This window comes from Phacochoerus africanus, chromosome 1, assembly GCF_016906955.1.
Source record: "Phacochoerus africanus isolate WHEZ1 chromosome 1, ROS_Pafr_v1, whole genome shotgun sequence".
Taxonomy (NCBI): Eukaryota; Metazoa; Chordata; class Mammalia; order Artiodactyla; family Suidae; genus Phacochoerus; species Phacochoerus africanus.
In genome coordinates, this window is record NC_062544.1 from 226,392,078 (window position 1) to 226,409,155 (window position 17,078).

Sequence of the window (17,078 nt, forward strand, 5' to 3'; positions counted from 1 at the left end):
ATCTCTGCTTAGGGGCCAGCCCTGGTGGACATATCAGCCTTGAAGCCCCAGCTCACTGCCCCAGCAGAGCCTAAAGTCCTGAGGAGAATGAGAGGCCTGGAGGAGTGCCAGCTGCTACTTGCCCTGATCTTTCATTGCCAGGGTAGGGGTTCAAGGGAGGATTTGTGATGTTTGTGTATCAGGAGAAGGGAACTGTGTTGCCATGGGCCTCCCTTGGGCTTGGCAGTGAGATCTCAGCGGGTTAAGGATGTGGTGTTGCTGTGAGCTGTGGTGTAGTTCACAGACACAGCTTGAATCCTGCATTGCTGTAGCTCCAATCTGACCCCTAGCCTGGGAACTTCCAGGTGCCACTAGTGCAGTCCCAAAAAAAAAAAAAAAAAGTGGAAGGACTGGGAAGGTTACTGGAGAGCTGGTATGGAATTAAAGGAGGGAAAGAATGAGCTCTCCAGGAAAGGAAAAATGATAATGGACTGAACAAAGACTATTGAAGATTGCCCAGTGCTTAAGCCAGTATAGCTGGAGTTAAAAGTAAGTGTCGGGGGCAGGGGGGAGTTCCCATCATGGCTCTGTTGTTAATGAATCTGACTAGGAACCATGAGGTTGTGGGTTCGATCCCTGGCCTTGCTCAGTGGGTTAAGGATCCAGCGTTGCCCTGAGCTGCAGTGTAGGTTGCAGAGGCAGCTCGGATCCTGCGTTGCTGTGGCTCTGGCGTAGGCTGGTGGCTACAGCTCGGATTAGACCCCTAGCCTGGGAACCTCCATGTGCCGCAGGAGTGGCCCTAGAAAAGGCAAAGACAAAAAAAAAAAAGTGTCAGGGACCAGTGGGAGGTCAGGCTGGCAAGGCAATTGGGGTCATTTGGGGGAAGACTAAGTATTAACATTGTATTTGTTTTCTATTGTTGTGTAACAAATTATCAAAAATCTACTGGCTTCAACTACAGTCATTTTTTATCTCACAGGTCAAAAATCTGGGCACAGTTAGGTAAGGTCTCACAAGGCTGAAAACGAATTATAAGCTGATTTGTGTTTCAATATTCCAGATTTATTCAAGTAGTCAGTAAAAGTCAGTTCCTTGCAGTTTAAAGACTGAGGTCCTCACTTTGTTGTTGTCACCAGGGGCTATTCTCAGCTCCATTAAGTCTCCTGCTGTTCCCTGCCAACTGATCTTTTCCCAAACATGGCATTTTGCCCCTTCAATGCCAGGCGGATAAATTCTCATCCTTTGAATCTCTCTGAATTAAGGCAGGGTCCAGTCCCTTTTAAGGACTCACCTGCTTAGGTCAGGCCCACCCAGGATAATCTCCCCTTTGATGAACTCAATCTATTGATTTGTAATCCAATCACAGGAGTTATACTAGTTCTACAGTGCATAAATTCAGGGGACCATCTCAGAATTCTGCCTATTTCAAGTAGTTTTCAGCTGGGGGCCATGGGATGGCAGGGAGGAGCACATGATGAAATCTATTTTTGGACCTGGAAGCAGGAGACCAGCCAGGAGGCTGTGGCCATCACAAATAAGAGGTGGTAGAAAAGAAATGCATGGATAAATGGGAAAGACACCACAATGGGTAAATTTACAGGACCTGCTGTCCTTCTGCCTGAAATATTCTTCTCCTACTTTCCCTCAGGGCAGGCTCCTTCCTATTCCACTCATTTTCCTCCCCAGTTATGTTGGGCTGCCCCTTCTTTACATCCTCCACTATCCTTAAACAGGTCACTCAGCTTATTTCTTTCATGATACTTTTTATTTTATATAAACTTTTTTTGATCCATCCACTCCACTCAACCCCATGCTCAATAAGGACAGAGATAATGTTCCATTCCCACAACTCTTTGTTCCCAGAATAGGGCCTGGTATATAGTAAGAACTCAAAAAATACTGAAGGAATGAAAGGCTAAATGAATGGGTGAGCAAATGATCTGGAAGGAGCAGAAAAGTGTCAAAAAGCCTGAGTCCTGGGTGTGGATGTCTTGAAGAAAGACAGGAAGTGGAACTGGAAGAGATGTAGGCAGAAAGGAAGATCTACTTCAGGTAACTTGAATTTGAGACAGCCATGCAACAAGCGTGCAGGGAAGTCCAATAAACAGCTGGAAATGTATGTAAGGAGATACCACAGAAAAGACGGCAATATTCAGTGAGAATAAGAAACTGTGCCCTGACCATGTAAAAGCATGTGCTGTAGATTGAATGTGTGCTCCCGGAACTCATATGTTGAGATTCTAACCCCCAGTGTGATGGTTCTAGGAGATGGGACCTTTGGGTGGTGATTAGGGCTTCACCCTCAGGCATGGTATTAATGAAAAGAGACCCCAGAGAGCTCCCTCACCCCCACCCCCATCCCCCACTACGTGAGAACACAGCAAGAAGACGGCCATCTACAAAGCAAGAAGGGGGCTCTCACAGAGACTGAATCTGCAGGCACATTGATCTTGGACTTCCCAGCCTCCTGAGCCGTGAAAAAATTAATAGTTGTTGTTTAAACCACCCAGTCCATAGTATTTTTAATATAGCAGCCCAAACAGACTAAGCATGAAAACTCGATTTTAAAATAAGCCTTCAGAGTTCCTGTTGTGGTGCAGTGGTTAATGAATCCGACTAGGAACCATGAGGTTGCAGGTTCGATCCCTGGCCTTGCTCAGTGGGTTGAGGATCTGGCATTGCCGTGAGTTATGGTGTAGATTGCAGAGGCAGCTCGGATCCCGCGTCGCTGTGGCTGTGGTGTAGGCCGGCAGCTACAGCTCCGATTCGACCCCTAGCTTGGGAACCTCTATATACCGCGGGAGCAGCCCTAGAAAAGGCAAAAAGACCAAATTAATTAATTAATTAATTAAATAAAATAAGCCTTTGTTGGATATGACTCACTTCTATTTACAAGATTGTTGCTACTTGGAATAGTTGTCCCTAAAACGGTTAGAATCAATGTTAGGATACAAGTGGGGATAAACATCCTCTTTGGGCACAGTTCCGCCATTATCTGAAAAACCGTGGGAGGAAGTAAGGGCTCCCAAACCAGCACCTGGTGTCTTTGGGTTTAAGGGTGTATGAATGCAAGCCTGGGATGTGCTGGGCTGTCAACCAGCATAGTAAGAAGCTCTCTGGCATCCTAGTGTTGCTATGCTAACCTTCTTATTCTTTCTCCCTTTCTCTGTTCACTTTCCTCAATGAGTTCATCTATCTTATCTCAACCTTTCAGCTGTGTTCACTATTATACTCCTTTCTAAGTTTCTCCGACCAAATTACTTTGCTCCTGCTGCATATATCAATGATTGCATTTCTCTAGTAGGTTTTCTCTAGTCACCTCTTTCAACTTGTCTTTTGAACCCTTCTCATCATGTCTATGCTCTCTCCTCTTCCTTTCACAGATACACTGCCGTGGTCATGCCAGTTCACTACCAACATGGCACGGGACAGAGCTCTTGTCGGCGTGTGGCCCTCATGATCACGGCCGTCTGGGTACTGGCCTTCGCCGTGTCTTGCCCTCTCCTCTTTGGCTTCAACACCACAGGTAACAATGACAGTCCCACTTCTAACACCTGAGTGACACACAGCATACCTGAATGGCTGGAGCAGTACCCAACCCTGAGATATTTGACCCCTAGGCCATGTATTTTGTAATGAAATGAGGATGCTATAGACTGCGAAGCTTTGACCTTCACTGATGATCAATAAAATAGAAAGCAAAACCTCTTCAATTCATGGCACAGGAGTAAAGTTCTGCCCCAAGTGAAAAAAAAATCTGGCTTATCCCTATTTTGAAAGAAATGCCATTGTATTCATTTGAAGAAATGTGCCAGTTTAAAACAAACAAACAAAAAACCTATGCTATATGAATAATTCAGGTGAGGTTTGCTAATGAAAAGATGATAATTCATAATGGATTTACAATGCAAAATAACATATCAGGAAAGCCTTGGAGCAGGATATACATTTCCAACTTTTTACTCAATGGAATCATTTCTACATTTGGAAACTAGGATAAATTCCTAAATTATTAGGGATATATTTTATGTTTTTAATGTACAAAAATTCTGGCCATGATGCCTGGCACATGGTACATCTTCTGTTGGATGGATGGATGGATGGACAGACGGACAGATGGATGAACAATATGTATATCTGCGATGTCAAGGATTTTAGATGTGACACTGATCCAAATTTACACCTCATATGGATCAGTGCCTTCAGGGTCTGTTCCATGACCATCTTTCAGCCTCACAAATTTCATGTGTTGAGTGAAAACTATTAGCACCGATAGTAAAGTTATAGGTATTGATAATAAACACTGAGTGTTCACAGGAGAGAACTGATTAGCTTATGTTCTAGTGTTCACCTGGATTTCTTATTTGTCCATTTGAATTGGTTCATTTAACTCCTACTATGTTCCATGCTCATGAATTTCTTGTACATATGTACAAGTCACATGGCTATATGCTTATGTGTATACAGTTATATGTAATACATTACATACAAATACAAGCAAATCTTGGAGTTCCCGTCATAGCGCAGTGGAAACGAATCCAACTAGGAACTATGAGGTTGTGGGTTCGATCCCTGACTTTGATCATTGGGTTAAGGATCCAGCATTGCTGTGAGCTGTGGTGAGGATCAAAGACGCGGCTTGGATCCAGTGTTGCTGTGGTTGTGGTGTAGGCTGGCAACTGTAGCTCCAATTAGACCCCTAGCCTGGGAACTTCCATATGCCACAGGTGTGGCCCTAAAAAACAAACAAACAAACAAATAAATATAAGTAAATCTTAACTTATAAATAGTCTTCAAAGGATCATTTGCTGGGAGTTCCCATTGTGGCTCAACAAGTTAAAAACCTGAGTAGTATCCATGAGGATGGCGGTTTGATCCATGTCCTTGCTTGGTGGGTTAAGGATCTGGTGTTGCTACGAGCTGAGGTGTACGTCACAGATGTGGCTTGGATCTGGTGTTGCTGTGGCTGCGGCGTAGGCCGGTAGCTCCAATTTGACCCCTAGCCTAGGAACTTCCATGTGTTGCAGGTGTGGCCCTAAAAAGAAAAAGAAAAAAATTTGCTGGATAGTTATTAGGAGTCAAAATACGTGTAGGAAGACAGAGGCTCTGGAGTCAGAAAAACCTAGATTCATACTCCAGTTCTACTAAACAGCTGTGTCTCACTGAACAAGTTACTTTTCTAAATTAAGCTTCCTTATTGATAAATTTGGAGTAATAATACAGCAGAGTATAAACTTGAGCAAAATCAAATATGTAGACTCAGTCTATGTACTTGGGTAGGAATTTTTCAATAATTATTTTTATGTGTGGCCTCTGGCAAATAATTTCAACAACTTCATCTCTGAAGTTACAAGTTTTGTTTGAACTCTTTATAACACATGACATATCACTGCATGTGTCACACATCTTATTACTGTTCAGGCTTGTAATCAAACTATGTATTTCTTTTTATGTGATTCTGGGTGATTTTTGACTCTATAATCTTCACTGACTTTAGAATCTAAGCCTACATATGATATAACTCCACTCTACCTACCTCCTTCACAGAGATTTTTATACAATTCAGTAAGGATTAAATTGGGGTAACAGGAATTCCCTCTATGGAGCAATAGGGTCAGCAGTGCAATGCTGGTGTGTAGGTTCACTCCCCAGCTTAAGGATCGAGCACTGCTGCTGTTGCAGTGTAGGTCACAACTGTGGTTCAGATCTGATCCCTGGCCTGGGAACTCCATATGCCACAGGGCAGCCAATAAACAAACAAATAAATAAATAAATTGGGGTAACATATGTGGACGTGCCAAGCATGTACCATCTGCTCAAGGTCAGGCTGGCTTCTCTGCCACATTAGAGGTGAAATAGCCAAATTATCTAACAAAGATATGCCAAGTTAACTCAGAGTATTCCTAAAATATGATGTTATTATCATCTTTGCATTAGTCTTTACTGCTTACCAATAATACCTTACACACACAAACATGTGTGTGCACACACATGTACCAAGGCAACATCCTCTAACACAACTATAGAAGCCGACTCTGACACTCAGATACCATTTTGATGAGTCTAAGTGTGCTTTGGAGGTTAGTCTGATAACTAAGCCACCTTCTGTATCTGTGTTTCTGTAAGAAAATGCATTCTAAGTTGGAATTTGTAATATGGGGCACTCACTACCATGGCTAGATGGAGGCAGTCTTTACCTGGCCGGCAGCAAACCCCCATCAGTGTTTGCTGGGCTGAGTGATTCCTCTTACTCATTCTTGGGGGCTGGTGGGGGCGATCTTACTCACAGACACACACACCCCTCCCCGGTAACAGTCTCAAATTCTGACATTAGACAGAGTTCCCAATTAATGTCAACATATAAAGTGAAGAAGAATGATGAGCTAATTGCAGTGTTGTTGCCATCAGTGAGATCATTATTGTTCCAGAAACAAAACTCAGAAAAATCTTTCCAAAAGGATGTTCAAATATAGAATTGAGAAGGCAAGAAAGGCTCGTGACTTGGCCTGTACAGGCTCACTTTTCTCTCATCTCTCCCTCTCTTACTTTTAAATATATTAGACCATGGTAACTCTCCACTTACTCATGTACTGTGTTAACATGTCAGGTCCATTGTAAAAGCCCAATAGATATTAGCTAGTGTTATTGTTATTGTTATTATATAGTAGAAAAGTTTCCTCAGCCTCAAAATTTAACTGTGCCCCTGCTCCAAGGAAAACCCAAACAGTGGTGGTTCTGCTGGTGGTCAAAGAGGAGCTATCCTTCTCTGCCTCAGTCTGACCTTCACAGCACAGCTTCATTATCCTGATTGATGTGGGTTCCTCCAGCACCCCTTCTTGCATCTCGAAGGAGGTTCCCAAATTCCTTGGAAAGCTCAGTATAAGTGACTTATTTCAGCCATTTTTTTTGACTCCCGTGAAAAGCAGAGGAGAAGGAGTTCCTGACGTGGGGCAGCGGAAATGAATCTGACTGGGAAACATGAGGTTGCGGGTTCAATACCTGGCCTCGCTCATTGGGTTAAGGATCTGGCATTGCTGTGAACTGTGGTGTAGGTCGCAGACATGGCTCATGCTGATGTTGCTGTGGCTGTGGTATAGGTCAGCAGCTGTAGCTCCAGTTAGACCCCTCACCCCATATGCTGCAGGTGAGGCCCTAAGAAGATAAAAGACAAAAAAAAAAGTAGAGGAGAAAATGGCAGGATACTGGCAGCAACACCTGATACTGGAAGTGGCTGGACTTTCATTAAATGCAACACAAAACAACACATTCAGGCAGAGCTCTTCTTTTTGTGAAATGGTCCCTGCCACGTGGGATTGTGAATTGTCAGAGAACACAAGGTAGAGAGATGAACTTCAGTTTCTTGCAGCTTGGAATTGTTCTTATTGTCTGAGAAAAGGGTGACGTGTATTTCTGGATGCACACATAAGACAGGATCTTGGATCACAGAGAGTTCCAAGGCTGTGGGCGTGGCTGACCCGTGTTGCCTCAGCTCCCAGCAGAGACTCAGCAATTGGGAGCCAAATATCACATCACCAGCAGCCCCTAAGGGCAGTGGAGGATGGAATTTTAGCACTAGAGGAAACCTAAAGATCCTAATCCTTTCATTTCACAAATAAGACAAATAACCAGCATTTATATTTCTGTTAAATCATATATCAATCCCGTTGTTAAAAACTCCAGAATGAGAGTTCCCATTGTGGCTCAGCAGATACGAATCTGACTAGTATCCATGAGGATGCAGGTTTGATCTCTGGCCTTGCTCAGTGGGTTAAGGATCTGGCGTTGCCATGAGGTGTGGTGTAAGTTGCAAATGCTGTTCGGATCTGGTATCGCTGTGTCTGTGGGGTAGGCCAGCAGCTATAGCTCTGATTCGACCCCTACCCTGGAACTTCCATATGCCACGGGTGTGGTGCTAAAAAGACAAAAAAAAAAAAAAAAAAATCCAGAATGGATAAGCAATAGCTGGTGGCCAGAATTTAAGAAACTTTCAAAGGCAGAAAAACTTAAAGAAAGTGCTATCAACTGTCTTAATTTTCCTTTGAAACAAGGAAATGGAGAAGGGCTATTTAGATTTTAGCAATAAAATGCCTCACTTGGTTTCAGAACACTGGATCTGGGGATGGGAGGCGTGGCTGAAAGGCAGAAAGTTAAGCAAATGCTCATCTAAATTGAATTCATCAGGATCTCCCATATTTGGAAACAAGTTGAGGTAAAATCCTTCAAGGAGCTAGAAGTCCATGAATCTCTCAAGTTAACTTGCTTTTGGCCTTGCCATTCACATCACTGTGGGACTCAAGTTCCCGGGCTCGTCCACAAGAGACATTCAGTGTTTTATCACACAGCACAGTGCCTCAAACACAGGAGGAGCTCTGTAAACTTGTGTTGAATGAGTAAGTGGATGAATCGTCCTTATCATCCTTTTCTCCTTAACTGTTGAAATTAGGGGCTGATGGGTCCTTATGGATTCAGAAAGACCACCATGAGAGTTCCCGTTGCAGCTCAGTGGTAATGAACCCAACATGAGGATGTGGGTTCAATCCCTGGCCTTGCTCAATGGGTAAAGGATCCAGCATTGCTAGGCCATCAGCTATTGCTCTGATTTGATCCCTAGCGTGGGAACTTTCCGACATCAGGGAGTCCGGCCCTAGAAAGAAAGGAAGGAAGAAAGAAAGGAAGGAAGGAAGGAAAGAAAGAAAGAAACAAAGAAACAAAGAAAGAAAGAAAGAAAGAAAGAAAGAAAGAAAGAAAGAAAGAAAGAAAGAAAGAAAGAAAGAAAGAAAGAAAGAAAGAAAGAAGAAAAGAAAGAAAGAAAGAAAGAAGAAGAAAGAAAGAAAGAAAGAAAGAAAGAAAGAAAGAAAGAAAGAAAGAAAGGAAAGGAAAGGAAGAAAGAAAAGAGAGAGAGAGAGAGAGAAAGAAAGAAAGAAAGAGAGGAAGACTACCAGCAGCCACTCTATCCCTACCCCCAACCCCATCTCCTCTGGAGAACCGGAGATGCCAATTTGGTGACCAATGTTCAGAGTTTTATGAGCCATTTCCTAAAAGATAATGGTACAGGCTTTGGTGAGATGATATTAATTTTATCTGAATTGTACCTCCTCCCCAAGAGAAGTGGAGAATCTGGAGGAACTCATAAAGATTCTGGTGGCAGTGTTATCATTAAAATGCTTCACTGAGCACTAAACACACCCTTTTTTGTTTGTCTTGTTTTAATTCTTAGCTGTTGCTCCCTTTCTTCCCCCATATTGTTCCCTTTAAGTCTCTCTCCAAATTTTCATTCCAAGTGCTACCCTCCCTTTCAAGTTCAAAAAGCTCAGAGGAGGAGTTCCAACTGTGGCACAATAGTTTAAGAACCTGACTGCAGCAGCTAGGGTCGCTGCTAAGGTGTCAGTTTGATCCCTAGCCAGGTGCAGTGGGTTAAAGGATATGATGTTGCTGCAGCGGCAGCATAGGTTGCAGCTGTGGCTCAGAACTTCCATATGCTGCGGGTGCAGCCGTTAAAAAAAAAAAAAAAAAAAAAAGATGAGAAAAACTCTCAGAGGAGGTAATCATAAATAATAGTAAAATTAATAATGACTACTATTTATTCTCATGTAGTCTCACCACCACTACATGAAACAGTATTTTTGTCCTCCTTTTACAGATAATAAAACCCAGGCTTGGCATAGTTAAGTAACATACCCAAGATCACACAGCCGTAAATGGAGACCTCGGTCTCCTGCCTTAGGCTGCCTGGTCTCTGCGTACCTCAGAAGACCAAGAAGCAGAATGAAGGACCCCTGTGGCCACTGCCGTCTCCCCACCAGTTCACACCTGAGGCTGCATCTTCTGAGGCCAGATTCAGGGTTGGAGAATCCCCATTCTTTTATTAAGATTGCCAGGGTGTGCCAACATGTTGCTGATGATGCAGGACAAAGGGCAAATCTGTCATGTCCCAATAGAAGAGAGAGGTGGAGAGTCCAAATCACAGAAAGAACATTAGTTTTGGGGTCAGAATGACTGGAGAAAAGCATCCAGGCTCCTGCCCTTTTAGGCTGTGTGATGTTGGGCCACTTACTGAATCTCTCTGGGCCTTAGTTTGCTCATCTGAGAGTAGAGACAGTAATGGCACCTGCTACATCCTGTTGCCACAATGATTAGGTGAGATAATGTGGAACTGCCTGGAAGATACTAGTTTTCTTCCCTTTTCTTTTCCAGGATGGGACAAGTTCTAGGCCCTCCTCTGGCTGTTAGAGGAATCTTGACGTCCGCTAGCGAAGCAGTCAGCACTGCAGGGCCCTCCTAGGAGTGGTTGGAGCATTTCAGGACATAAAGCAAGGACAAGGACATGCCTAGATTCACATTGTCCACGATGACAATATGTTTACTAGTTCTTTTCCCATCGCACCCCTGGGCGGTACTGGGATCCCCTGAAAAAGAGAATTGCCTGTATTCAGCCACCACCTGCCCCACAACCCAGATTCAGAATTGGAGACCTGCATTCTCAACAAAGAAGCCTGCCTCCTTTCTCTCACTGCATTCAGCAATCTTTGAATGCCTCCACACCAGCAGGCCCTTTACTAAGGGTCACATCCCTCAGGGGAGCCTCTGCTCTGTGGTTCTGTGACCCTACCCCCACCTCCCCCCTACCTCTCAGGCCACATTCCTTCCTCTGTGACACTTAGAACAGCATAAGGAAGGGATCATCTGTCCGCCTAGACTGTGAGCTCCTTCAAGGGTGGACACCGTGTCTTATTCGTCTTTGCAGCCCCAGTGTAGAGCAATGTCTGGAATGTAATCACTGGTAAATTTTCTTTCTGAGTGAACTATGAGCAACACAAAGATGAATTAGCCCTCTGCCCTCAGTGAGCGGACAACATAGGTGTCTGAACTCCACACACACACACACACTTAACAATCAGACCATGTGTGCTAAGTACACAAATGTGGTATAATATTTTGTCCTCCCTCCTGAGGTCCCATACTTGGGCAACTAATTTTCTTTCTCCCCTTCTCTCACTCACAGGAGACCCCAGCGTCTGCTCTATCTCCAACCCTGATTTTGTCCTCTACTCTTCAGTGGTGTCCTTCTACCTACCCTTTGGAGTGACTGTGCTTGTCTATGCCAGGATCTATGTGGTATTAAGACAGAGGAGACGGAAACGCTTCCTCACTCGACAGAACAGTCAGTGCCTCAGTGTGAGGCCTGGCTTCCCCCAGCAGGTAAGCACTCTGGAGGAGCAGAAGGAAGACAGCACCCAGCCTCGTGGCCTCTCAGCCTTATGTCCAGTGGTACGTGACTTTGCCTGTTCTACACACTGGGGACACATGTGACACCCACCTTTTAGCTTGCAGGTATTGGCTAGGCTTTAAAGGTAGGAAATTCTATCTCATTAGTCTCCCCTAGAGCACACTTCACTTACCAAAATGATAGGATAGTTTCTGGGCTTGTTCTGCTTCCCTTCAAAGTCTTTCATTGCCCCTAAATGGCCAGCTGTTCAGATGCTACACAGATTTAGTGTGGCAGATTTCCCATTCACTGATGATGAGTGCCCAGGAATGACTTTTTGGCCAGACCATTCACATCAAGCATCTCTGGTGGTCCATTAAAACTTCTTTTCTTCGCTAGATCTGCCTCTGTGTTGAGGCACGAACCAGCCAGGGGAATGGGATGCTGATGACACGTTTTATTAGGTCTGAAAAAAGGAAGGTCATTGAAATCTTATTGTTGCTTGGGCTGTAAATTCTGCTTATTTCAGTGCCTGGCACGTGCTTCAAGATGTACTTGAAGCATGAAAGGATGAATACCGATCACTTGCAATCCGCTAGGGAAGAGAGAGCAGGAATATTATACAACCTCTGCCCTCATGGAGCTTGGAGTCTTAGACAAGCAAATAAAACACACATCCGCCCAAAATCAATGAGCAGCCCAACACTGAACGGGATATTTGCCACATGTGAGATGAAGACAAATAAGCACCTAAATATTAAATGCTGGAGAGGCTTTGAGAAGATAAAGGTCAGTATGCTAAGGAAAGGGCTCCAAAGAGTAAGAACTGAGTTTGATCTTGAAGGCAGGTCCAAGTTAGATGTCTAGATCAACCTAGTGAATGAGAATCAGAGTCTCAAATTTGAAGTCCCAAGGCTTGGGTAGAACAAGAATATTGGTCCCCCTGAAATAGGAGGTCAGGACCCAAGGCTGAGGATGTGAACATATTGCATTCAAAGGATTGTCATCTATATGACACAACTATGTAGAGCTTAACCCATAACTGCTTCTCCTTCAATCCACCCTAGTCTTCCTGTCTACGGTTGCACCCCATTCGGCAGTTTTCAATAAGGGCCAGATTTCCATCAGATGCCATGGGGAAAATGGTAAGTAAGTCATGCCTTTTATAATAGGAAAAGAATGAGATCTTTTCTCAAGATATTGGCTTGACTTGATTCCACTTCCACGATTCCACTTCCACTCCAAAATGGAATCCAGCCCCAATGCCACATTTACAGCTATTATAAATAACAGATCCTGACTGATTTGAGCTTCAGAATAGGAATTACCAAATACCTAATGATATTCAGGAAGCATATGATTATTGACTAGATTTCAATGACTGGAGCCAGTCACTCTTGGATGTGTTATGAAGATACCATCGAGAACCACCTGCAGAAGAGGAAACAGGGCATCAGTGAAGTAGACATAGGCAGAGCCAACCAATATAGAAAAGGGAGGCTAATGTGAGACTTCAACTGCCCTATTTACCATTAAATTTGGGAAGAGCTGAGACAATTTCATAGTCACCCTGATTCTTGTTCTTCCAATTCAAGCCAGCCCTGCTGCCCCAAGCCAAATGCCAAATGGAGCCTGAAAGTATTAACGAAAAGACCAGTATTCCTCCCCCTGAACTCCACAACCAAGTAAATATTATGAGTAAAGCTTCAAAAATCCATAATGATGAATGTCTGAGCCTTGTCTAATCTCTGTATAGTTAATTAACCTCTTTTACACAGACCTGGTATAGCAGTTACAGATTCTTGCTGTGAATGATTTTTTTAATAGATAGGAGGTTTAAAGTGGCCTACAGCAAATCCAAGTTCTTCCAAGTTCTTGGAGAAGGCTCCAAAGCCAAAAAAGGGAAAAGTAGTGACTAAAGAAGAGAGATTAGAGAATCAAGAAGCTGGCATTGCCTGGAGTGTGGAGAACTATGTTCTGTCCTACCATCTGGGCCACAGTTCTGCCAGCCAGTTCCGAAGGAATCCAGTGTTTCTTCATGTCAGTCATGGAGGCGGTGATAAAAGTTTGCAGAGAAAGCTGGAAAATACATTCACCAATGTGGAAGAATCACTTTCCTTCTCTAAGACTGAATTTCCAAATCAGGGACATGCAGGCAAGCTGTACCAGATCATTATTCTCAATCTGAGATTTCATAAGCACTCTCAAAAATTTATCCTCGGACCTTCAGTTTCATAAATTATGCGTCTAGAAGATTACTAGATGCCAGCTCAAGTATAAATATAATCTTGGTTTCAAATGGTCATTCAGTTAAAACAACACAGTATACTTATATTAATTATTAGAAATTCTGTCAAAACGAAATCCAAATTTTTAAAAAAATATGATAGAATCCCTACAAACACCTCTGTGGAGTACAGTTTTTAAAACACTAACTCATCTTGAAGGCCACTTTCATTCATTTATTCAACAATGTTTCTGAGTGTGTACAGTATACTAGCCTTGTGTATCTGGAAGATTATGACTCCTTGAACTAAGGAGAGACTAGTGAAGGTTCTTTGTTGCTAACACAGACTAAATTATTTAAAAAAAAAAAAAAGGAGTTTATTGGAAGGATATCAAGTAGGTCAAACTCAGTGAGAAGGCTGAGGAACAGCTTTAGAAGATGCTATTCATGCCTAAGGAAGAATCTGGTTAGACTGCCTAGGACACTGGACACTGACCAGATGCCACTGCTAGATGAATTCTGAAGTCTCCCTACTCATGAGATCTGATTCACGTGAAAGTTCTGGTGCCAGGGATCAAATCCGCACCAGAGCAGCAACCTGAGCCGCATCAGTGAAAATGCCAGGTCCTTAACCTGCTAGCCACCGGGGAACTCCTTTTCTGTTTTACAAATGAGGCTCTGAGACATTTAATTAACTTTCCCAAGGATACATCTACTAAGTAGAAGCTGAGATGAAAATTCTGGGTTTTTTTTTAACTTTTTATTATTGAAAATTTCAGAACTAAGAAAGCAGAAAGACAAATATAACTAATCCTACAGCCAGCCTGCTTCGGGGTGTATCAACTATGGCCCCTTCTCATTTCAATGACACTCCTACCTACATTCTGTCTCTCTTTCTCTCTCTCTCTCTCTGTCTCTCTCTCTCTCTCTCTCTCTCACACACACACACACACACACACACACACACGCACCCAACTGGATTGTTACAAAGCAGATCTCAAGCATAAAAACATCAGCCAAAAATGTTTCCTTAAGACTCTTTAAAGTATATGGGCTTTTTTATTAAACGCATAACCATAGTACCACATTACACTAAAAATTTTATTAATAATTCCCTAATACCATTAAATATCCAGCCAATGTTTCCAATTTCCCCAATTGTCTTATAAATTTTTATAGTTATTTGAATCAAAATTCAAATAAGAACCATACTTTGCACCTGGAAAGTGTTGGTGTCATTGTCATTGCAATTTATTTGTTGAAGAAACTGAGTCATTTGTCTTATAGTTTCCCACATTCCAGATTTTTCTGCTTTCATCCCAGTGGTGTCATTTAACGTGTTCCTCTGTATATCCAGGTCATCTAACTTGAAACAGCCAGGTATAATTCTGTGCTGCCCTCCTCAAGGGATATTTTGATTCTTAAATGTTCTATATGTGGTAGGTGCTTTTTAGTTATAAAGGCAGTCACAGATTTTCATTTACCTTACCTTTCCATGAGCCTACCACTCTCGGATGCACCCTCTGAAGGTTCTACGTAATGGTAGTTTCTTCTTTCTCCATTGCATTCTGTTTCCCTTTCAGGAACATTCAGAAGACAAACAATATCCCCAGAAATGTCAGGACTCTCTCTTGTTACACCTGCAGCCCCTTTCCCCTGGCCAGACACACATGGAGTTGAAGCGCTACTACAGCATCTGCCAAGATACTGCCTTGGAGAGACCAGGCTTCCAGGAAGGAGAAGGAGAGTTGAAAAGGGCAGGGAGGACTCGGAACTCCCTCAGCCCCACCATGGCCCCCAAGCTCAGCTTAGAGGTTCGAAAACTCAGTAATGGCAGGTTGTCAACATCCCTGAAGCTGGGGCCTCTGCAACCTCGGGGAGTACCACTTCGGGAGAAGAAGGCAACCCAGATGCTGGTTATTGTGCTCGGTGAGTTTGAGTCAGGTGAAATTGGAGTGGGTTGGATTACACTGCATTAGGTTGAGTTCAGTGGAACTGGCAGAGAATACTAAGGTAACCATATCTGACAGACATTGGAAATCCAATGACTGTAATATTTATAAATGTTTATAATATAGCTGAAAAGAGTTTGTGTATAAATGTTAGCTCTGGTAGAAATTCAAAACACCTAGACTGAAATTTATGAAACTGAACAAGTCACCTAATAGAGCTGTGTTTTGTGTCTATCACTTGGAATTATAGTGCCTATATCAAATAATAAGTAAGATAATGACTCAATAAAAGCATTTGGCACATATTGGATATTTACTAAATGCTTATCTATTTTATAACATTAAGGAGAAAGTGAGGATGCAAAAAGACTACTGTCATATAGTATTATAATGTGTAGATCATTTTAAATACAGAGAAAAAAGACTGAAAATCACTCAGGTGTCAAAAGTGATTGATCGTCTTTGTGCAGTAGATGATTATTTTGTTTCTTTCTACTTTTCCCTATTTACCAAGTTTTCCGTCACATATAAAATCAGCTAGTTTTTACAGTAGAAAAATAGAAAGTAAATAGAAAAATTGATTTAAGTAAAGAAATTTAAAAATTGATAAGTTGCAGGTACCATAGACTTAGTGAAGGCAGTTCATCCTGTTCACTGTCACGGACAAGCCCCAAACTCCTCATTATCTTAGGGACCTCTCATATCTAGGGAACTCCTATGTTAATTTTCTCAACAGCCTCAACCATGTCAATTTCACCTTTAAGGTCTTCTTCCCTGTCAGCACCTATCTTGCATGGATAGACATTAAATAAATATTTGAATTGAATTGAGAAGTAGAAAAGCTTAGTGAAGAACTATCTAAAGATCAAACTAGGAAATTTTATTTAGGAGCAAAAGCCTAGGGTGAATCAAAGACTTTAGCATGTAGTTTTCTCATCCCCCCCCCCCAAAAAAAAAGAATGACTGATCATTCCTACTTCACAGGGCTGGTATAAAAATTCAATGGGCATGTTAAAGCTTCTGGCATAGCAGCTGCCGTAAAGTAGACAACTGTGACTCATTTTCATGTTACAACAAAGGGCAAAAGCAAACCCCTTACCCAGTTTTTTCTTCCTTTGCAACCTAGGGACCTTCATTGTCTGCTGGCTGCCCTTCTTCTTGACCCATGTTCTCAATACCCACTGTCAAGCATGCCACGTGTCCCCAGAGCTTTACAGTGCCACAACGTGGCTGGGCTACGTGAACAGCGCCGTCAACCCCGTGATCTATACCACCTTCAATGTCGAGTTCCGCAAAGCCTTCCTCAAGATCCTATCTTGCTGATGGAGAGGAGAGAAGACTCCCTGTGCCCACTGTTAGCTGCCTGGCCACAGGGCTGCTGGCCAGAGTCTGCTCAGAACAACTGTGCCATGTCCTCTGGCATGTGGCAGGGAGAAGATTCCTGGAGCCAGGATGTCCCTGAGTGGCAGGTGTAACCACCTGCTTCCTCCAGAACAGAATGTTCTACCTCCCCAGCTAAAATCTGATTTCATCCTGGCAGTCTTCAAGTGGTTCAGGGGCCGCCGAGTGATAAGCAATAATTCAGAGAGAAGCAGATAGAACACGACTCCACACACAAACACAATTGTCATCAGAGGCGTGATTCATTACAGTGAAGGGAAAATGAACAGATCTCATAATTCTCAACTTGCCAGGGGTCCTTGAAATCTCAGCC

General features: G+C 42.9%; 1 protein-coding gene across 1 annotated transcript in view; it reads left to right on the plus strand.

Moving 5' to 3' along the window:
- DRD3 (dopamine receptor D3) overlaps positions 1-16,754 on the plus strand; it is a 37,811-nt gene extending 21,057 nt beyond the window's left edge. Inside the window, exons 3-7 of the mRNA XM_047791969.1 lie at positions 3,363-3,505; positions 10,982-11,178; positions 12,253-12,330; positions 14,996-15,341; positions 16,491-16,754. Of these exons, the coding sequence (XP_047647925.1) occupies positions 3,363-3,505; positions 10,982-11,178; positions 12,253-12,330; positions 14,996-15,341; positions 16,491-16,687 (961 nt within the window). The 3' untranslated portion in view covers positions 16,688-16,754. The remainder of the gene's footprint in view (positions 1-3,362; positions 3,506-10,981; positions 11,179-12,252; positions 12,331-14,995; positions 15,342-16,490) is intronic.
- The last annotated feature ends 324 nt before the right edge of the window (positions 16,755-17,078 follow it).